At 41.6% G+C, this 7,549-nt stretch overlaps 1 protein-coding gene across 1 annotated transcript in view; it reads right to left on the bottom strand.

Moving 5' to 3' along the window:
- LOC130385858 (organic cation/carnitine transporter 2-like) overlaps nucleotides 1–6,591 on the bottom strand; it is a 7,423-nt gene extending 832 nt beyond the window's left edge. Inside the window, 10 exon segments of the mRNA XM_056594590.1 lie at nucleotides 1,490–1,625; nucleotides 2,078–2,170; nucleotides 2,173–2,259; nucleotides 2,619–2,833; nucleotides 3,401–3,501; nucleotides 4,196–4,322; nucleotides 4,435–4,606; nucleotides 5,281–5,435; nucleotides 5,825–5,928; nucleotides 6,169–6,591. Of these exon segments, the coding sequence (XP_056450565.1) occupies nucleotides 1,490–1,625; nucleotides 2,078–2,170; nucleotides 2,173–2,259; nucleotides 2,619–2,833; nucleotides 3,401–3,501; nucleotides 4,196–4,322; nucleotides 4,435–4,606; nucleotides 5,281–5,435; nucleotides 5,825–5,928; nucleotides 6,169–6,561 (1,583 nt within the window). The 5' untranslated portion in view covers nucleotides 6,562–6,591.
- Nucleotides 6,592–7,549: the final 958 nt, after the last annotated feature.

Here is a 7,549-nt window from a genome sequence, read left to right as displayed (position 1 = left end):
GCATTTTGCTTCAGAAACAAATACAGTATGTTTTACACTGCGCGTGGATCGGAATGCATTTGCGCAAGGATCGGATTGCATTTGCGTACGGAACAGCAAGGTGGAAAATTAGTGCCAAAAGTCACGTGACAAATAAATGTCCTGTTATTCACACTACACAACAGCAGGTGGCGGTGTTGAGTCAGTTTAAGGCCGCCAGGACGATCTTTTTTCTCCCCAAAATCTTTATTTGATGCCGGCCAAACGTGTGTGGATTCAACTCCATACTATGCGACTTGCCGCCCCTTTGTCACGGAATCGTACGACACGGAGAAAAGCTAGTTTGGGAGATTAAATTGAACAAAATGAGCGGCCAACAGGTGAGTCCAATGGAAGTGTCGCCACTCAGTTTTGGCATCAAATAAAGATTTTGGGGAGAAAAAAGATCGTCCTGGCGGCCTTAAATTGACTCGACACCGCCACCTGCTGTTGTGTAGTGTGAATAACAGGACATTTATTTGTCACGTGACTTTTGGCACTAATTTTCCGCCTTGCTGTTCCGTACGCAAATGCAATCCGATCCGTGCGCAAATGCATTCCGATCCACGCGCAGCTTTCGTGTTCCGTACTTGTAGAATTGTTTTGTGTACTTGAAGGATTTTTTTTTGTACTTTGTGTAAAACATACTGTATTTGTTTCTGAAGCAAAATGCTTTAGTTTGTGAATGATGTTTTGTATTTGCAAACCACACTGAGCGTGTGTGTGAATCATTTTGCGTGAGTAAAACACGTTTTGTGTGCGTGTGAATCGTTATGCTTGAGCAAAACACGTTATGCGTGAGCAGAACACGTTTTGCGTGTGTGCAGGGTTTTGGCATGAATCGAACTCCATACTCTTGCGACATCACAAGTGGGCGTGTCCACCTAGATGTATGATGATACATGATGATGCTGGAAAGATCAGTCTACCAGCCTACCCAGTGGACTGTAGCAAATGGTTCTCATCTATCCGACATACATCTAGTTTTGATGTCAGAAGAAGCAGATTTTAAAAGCGGCTTCTGGCTAATCGAACTAACACCTGGTGGTATAATATGGGACCTTTTTACTAAAGAGCCAAACATAAAACCTGGAAGTTCCCTGTCTTCATTTTCTCTCAATCCTCGTCTGTCCTATCAGATCTTCCCAACTTCTTCTCTCTCATGCCTTCCTACTCTGACACCCTTCTTTCTACATTTTCCTCTTCTCTGAAGTCTCTCTTTCACACAATTTCCTTCCTTTCCTCACAAATCATCATCAACACCTCTTTGACAACTGGTTGTTTTCCGTTAAACACTCTTAAAGCAGCGTGGGTGAACCCTCTTTGAAACCCTCTCAACCCTGCTGATGTAAGGAATTACCGAACTGTCTCTTCTAACATTTATGTCAATGCCACAAGGAAGAAGAAGCAACATCATTTGGCCATCATCCAATAAAAAAAATGTGATTGCGAATGGAAGTAGAAGGCTCACCCGGGGAACTCTAGCATGTGTGGGATGCTGTCTGGCAGAGGCTTTCCAAAGGTCTCTGGGATCAGGAGGCTGATCATCGCCGATAGTACTGTGAAGGTCCCCACCATGATGTAGGGTAGGGCCACGGAGTAGCTCCCTGTAGCATCAAACCAAGAGAGGGGGCAAGGAAATCAAAGTGTAATGCACTGGAACCAAAGGGATGTGGGACCCTGTTGTTTCATTTCATTCTAAATACAGGAAGGGTGGCTACTGGGAAGGAAATAGTTTGAGTATTTCCTGCAACGATAAATTAAAAGAATGGTGTAATAATGTAATAAAGTAATAACGTAAAGTAACTATGGGTATGGTTAATGAATAACAAACTTAGTACTGATATTTGAGGAGCTTCATAGCAGATGAACTCAATTCAGATGAACTGACTTAATCCAATTACAATTCATTATCTTCCACAAAGTTATACTAATCAAGTTTTAAGCTACCTAGGATATAATAATAACAATAAAGTGATAATCATTTATTGATCAATTATAATATCGGGTGGGGAATAGAGAAGAAGAGCATGATCATCAGATGATCAGTGCATCATACTTAGGGAGAGAACGTATGGAGCCGAGATGCATCCTATGCGGGAGGCCATGGAGCAGGCCCCTATGGCTGTGTTCCTCAGGACGGTCGGGTAAGCTCCGCCGTGTAGGCAAAGATGAGGGCAAAGCCCAGCGTCATCCCAAATTTACCAGTCATCTCAAATGCTATTGCCATGAAGTTCATGTCTAAAGACAGAGCATACAATATACCGGCCAGCGGCTGGCTTAGTGAATCACACCACTTCAAAGTCAACATGTTGTAATATAATATTGTTTGGGATAATGAATTTCATAACCAAGCGTATTACAGTTTATTGAGACAATCATTGAGTGATGTTACTTAGCATGCAAATTAATGCATACCCAAAAACACACATATGTGCGCATGGGTTCCCCTTTTTTATTTTCTATAACGTTATACACAATTTCCATGTTTTGAAAACAATACTACTTAAAAAAAGCTTTGTTATTGCTCGCAATTCGTAAATAAAATGCAAAGAACTAACATCTTAGGTTCTGTTCAATGGTATTTGTCATGGTCGTACCTGATGGTATGAGTGGTATGCATAGAATCATCACTCCTCCGAGGAACAGAGACATGGAGAGACAGAGTCTTCTGGGCAAGTAACGGAACATCCCCCACGACAGAGTGTAGGCCGGGATCTCTAGCGCGGCCGACAGGAAGCAGTTCAGGAAGATACTGCCGTGGAGGTTTGATGTGTTCAGAGACAGGACGAAGTAGGTGATGGATAGGTCAATCCTAAAGACATTGAGATGAGAAGCAAAGTGTGTTGGTATGACTCAGTACCGTTGCATGTACTGACTGTAAATTGACGCATGAATTAGAAAATCTAAATAAGATAGGTTAAGCTAGCACTTTCTGTGGTTGCAGGAGTTTAACAGTACATAATATTGTGTACTTGCTTCCATGTTTCCACACACAACTAAAATAAAAAAAGGATGCCATACTGGATAAATTTGAGAGCTCCCCTTTCTCTCGAATACAACAAGAAAGTGTTGTGAGTCAGTAATTAGCTAAAATCAATCCTGAACAGCGAGCACTAAAAGTAAAATACAAGCTTTGACGTGCTATTTTCCTTTTCCAAGTGTGTGTGAGTGAAAATGGCATAGACATGCAGTGGTGCAAGTGTGTGTGCGCGTGCGTGTGCGTGTGCGTGTGTGTGTGTGTGTGTGTGTGTGTGTGTGTGTGTATTTTTGTGTGCAGGCATATGTGGCTGTGGGTGTGTTTGTCTGTGTGCAGGCATGTTTTTGTTGTGTATGTAGAGTGTGCAGAACTGAGCGCCCCAGTGGGACAGCAGGAACTCACCACACCAGCCACAGTGTGAGAGTGGTCCAGCGGATGTTCCTGGTACTAAGCAAATCCCACATGTGGACCGATGCTTCTTTTGTGTGTTCTGGGCTGAACTGCTTTGTGAAGGCAAAGAGTAAAAGTCACAATGAATTACACAATACTCTATTCTTTGTATTATCATGCCAATAGTACAAATGTGCATCAACGCCTGCAATTGTAACTTTAATTGATGGGTAATAGGGGAGGTGTTGGAATTGGCTGCATATTTTAGGAATTATGCAAATTGAATCTGTCTTTTTACCAACCTAACACAATTGCAATTGCAACAGTCACAATTGCACTTAGTTGAGTTGATAGATGATAGTGGATGTTTTTCATAGTAGTTCAGCTCTAGTTCATATGTATTTACCTACTTAATTACGGTTGCAATTACCCAATAATATATTATAATTTGCCATGTTTTTACCTGGTTAAATACCTAATTAGGGGACTTTAAAAAGAACTAAGATAACATCATACTATACACACCAGGTGTTAGTCACACTTAATCTTGAGTTACACACACCAAAATCACATAAATCACACTGAAACATAATTTTCAATATAAGTATGTTGCCTTCTTCATGACCATTTTTCCTCAGTGGGGGTTCCTCAGCAGTCTGTCTGCTCTGCTGTCAGGGTTTTAGGGTTTCACATTCTGATGTTCTCATTATGAATGCTTGGATCTGACACGTGCACCAGAGCTAAAGGTGTTTGCCACAGTGAGCGATGTCCCCCGAAAGACCTGTTAAACATTCTCCAAGCTCTCACCTCTGCACCATCAAAGATGACCAGTGGAGCTTGCATTTTATTCTTCTTGGCAGCTTGTTTTATTATGTCTTCCGCCTCTTCCACTCTCCCCTGAGAGAGTAGCCATCTTGGAGACTCAGGAATGAACCTGACAGACAGAGTGGGAAGGTCAGGCAGTTTAGACCATTTCAATGAATTGGTCTGTCAATGAGTCAAATCAATAAGGTGACAGTGGCAAACAGTAGTATATTAGCACTCACCACCAAAATAGTGCAAAAAGTACAGTCGGTGCATGGAAAGTGAGAAGAAGCATCCTCCAGTCTCTTATATAGTATGCCAACAGAGGAAGCACCATGTAGCCAAAACCAAAGAAAAAACAGGAACCCGCTGTGGAGAAGACTGTTCTTACAACTGGGTTGAAGAGCTCCATCCCTTATAACCAAAAAAGAAGGAAAACAGAAGACAGTTGATATTACCATTGTTAATGTAGCTATAGATGATCTTTTTTATTGATTGATCAATAATATTTACAGTGGAAAATGCAGTAGGGCCGAGATCGTTTATTGGCCTGTGGCATGTGCCACCGCGACCACTGACATACTATGGTATGGTGGTCGCGGTGGCACTTGCCACAGGCCAATAAACGATCTTGGCGTCTCTCAGAAAATGACCATCATTTGAGCTACTAGCGCCAAAAGTTTTGAGTTTTGTTGACTTTGAGCTAACCAAAGAAATACAGTATCCGTTATATAAACGGACAAAGCAAACGTAAATAAATACTTGCATTTGTACTTATAACAGCGAGGCAAAAAAGTTTGGTCTTTTAACTTGGCTAAAGCATCTAAATTATTAATTAATCATTTATTACGCTCATTTTCTTTTGACCGGTTCTATCACGTAATGCGACTACAGCTAGGCTACATGCTGTGTGCATGCAGGTGCGGCCCCTCTTTGGATCACCCTGTTGTGATTGACCATGCTCGTAAGAGGGGGACTGGATAAAAATAACTCATGTAACATGTGAGAAAAGCAAAGGTGTGTTCAAAAATGAACTACTAGACATACCAAACGGACGGTCAGGGTATGTTAAGGAACGTATAGGCTACCTATCACAAATGCAGACACGTAATTTGAGGTGGCTCCCATCCCAACTAGAAAGAACAGGGCACAGAATAGAGCCCATGAAGGACTTAAGACCTGGCATAAAGAGAACACTGTGTGGATAGCGAGGGCAGAGAACATCACTATTTTCCTTCCAAACCTGCAAAACAAAAGCAAAAGCATCCACTGTTGAGGAAGGAATAAAACATGTAAATTGTCAACCCAGTATCGTTATTATTATGCATTTTAGGAAAATGGTCAAATGCGTAATAATGGTATGATACTGTGGATAAATGTTCCTAATTAGTATAGAAGATGGTTCTTTTTTCTACGCTGGTCTGCTGTAGGTGTTCCTGGCCGGTGGTGCTTATTGTTAACGTGGCATGGTTGCTCAGTGTAGAAGTACAGAGTAAGTTGGTTGTATTTATTTAATTAACAGTATTATTATTATATAATTATTATTATTTATCATTAAGAAATGCACGCTGAATACATCTTTTAAATGGTGTTCAAAAAAATAATAGTTAAAATTAAAGAGGCTAAAACAACCTGTCGGAGATTGGTCCAGAAATGCAGGAACCTAAAAAAACTCCGCTGAAGAAAATCGAGGAGGTCAGGGGCCCTTTCATTTGGTCCTCACAGACGAGGTCCCACTGAAAACACAAACAACACAGCTTATAACGTTTCACCGCGAAGGAAGCTGCAAATGTGCCGCAATAAGATTTTACAATGAGGCCACACACACACACACACACACACACACACACACACACACACACACACACACACACACACACACACACACACACACACACACACACACACACACACACACACACACACACACACACACACACACACACACACACACACACACACACACACACACACACCTCCGTCACAATAGTGGAATCATAATTGGTGCGGTCATATTCCCATCCGTCCAGACAAGCCTCCTGTTGCACATTGGACAAGTTGACGTCGATCCCTGGAATCAACCCGCTCTGGGAGAAACGGGTCAGGGCGTCCAGGTTGTATCTGGAGCATTTGCTGAGAGACCATTCTCCGACGTGTTCTTCCAGAGGAATGCTGTTGTTCATCCATACTGAGGTGAGGTTGGCGCTTGCGGGGATGAGACAGTGATGGGAAGGTGTGTCCCCGATAAACACTATGCACAGCGAAGTGAAGCCGTTTGGGAAGAACGTAAAGCACAGGAGAAAGAACACCAACTGCTGGTACGGTCCCCATTCTCCAAGAAATGCAACCGCGTCCTCATATGTAGGCATGTCTTTTGCACGCTCCCACGATGTGTGGGATCTTATCGGTCACACACTTTGGACCAAAAAGGGCTGGTGGCTTTATAGAGTGGAGGGAGTTACGCAATGTGGACACGAAGAATGACGCAAAGCGAGACGAGTCCACTAGACGTTAATGCAGAACGGAGCAGTCCCAGCTTGGAATGAGGCGCACGCCCATTCGTTCAATTCTATGTAGCCTAACTTAATTTCAAATGTGTTTTTTTTCTAAAAACTATGAAAGTGGTTAAACCGTTACAATTATTAAAGTGCTCATCTCAAACTTGACTTGGTCATAATACTGTCGCACCGACCACAAGTTCGCAACATTTACGCTCATGCAAATGCAAGGGCTTTCATCATTGGGCAATAGGCTCAATCGTCATTGTGTTACCTCAATCCGCAACAGATAGTGACTTACTTAACAAACATTTATTTGCATTTAAAACTTCGAGAACAACTTTAAAACATCTAGGCCACCCTGTAAACCAGCTCAGGTTGTATTTACTATGGCGTCTAGCCCCCCTCCCGTTCAGGTGGAAACGCGCATGGGTCACACTTAAACAAATGAAAATCTGTTGAGATCAACGCTCATACTTGCCTTTCAGAAAATAGGCACATTAGTGCATTCAGAAGTTCGCATGCAGGTCAGAGAAAATTGTATAAACCGGACAGTCTCTGTTTATCTAGAAACCACTGGTTTTTCTTCTTTGTTTTATTCAATGACTAATACTAATACTACTACTACTACTACTACTACTACTACTACTACTAATAATAATAATAATAATAATAATAATAATAATAATACAACTTTATTTGTATAGCACCTTTCATTCACAGAATGAATGCAGCTCAAAGTGCTTTATGTATTAAAAGATCAGGAACATTTGACACAATAGCCTACTAAAGTAAAAAATCTAAAGGCAAATTTAAAGAAAGAAGAATTACCCCCTAGAATGACTAGTCATTGTCATTA

This window comes from Gadus chalcogrammus, chromosome 7, assembly GCF_026213295.1.
Source record: "Gadus chalcogrammus isolate NIFS_2021 chromosome 7, NIFS_Gcha_1.0, whole genome shotgun sequence".
Taxonomy (NCBI): domain Eukaryota; kingdom Metazoa; phylum Chordata; class Actinopteri; order Gadiformes; family Gadidae; genus Gadus; species Gadus chalcogrammus.
This window is presented reverse-complemented; position numbering and strand designations above follow the sequence as displayed.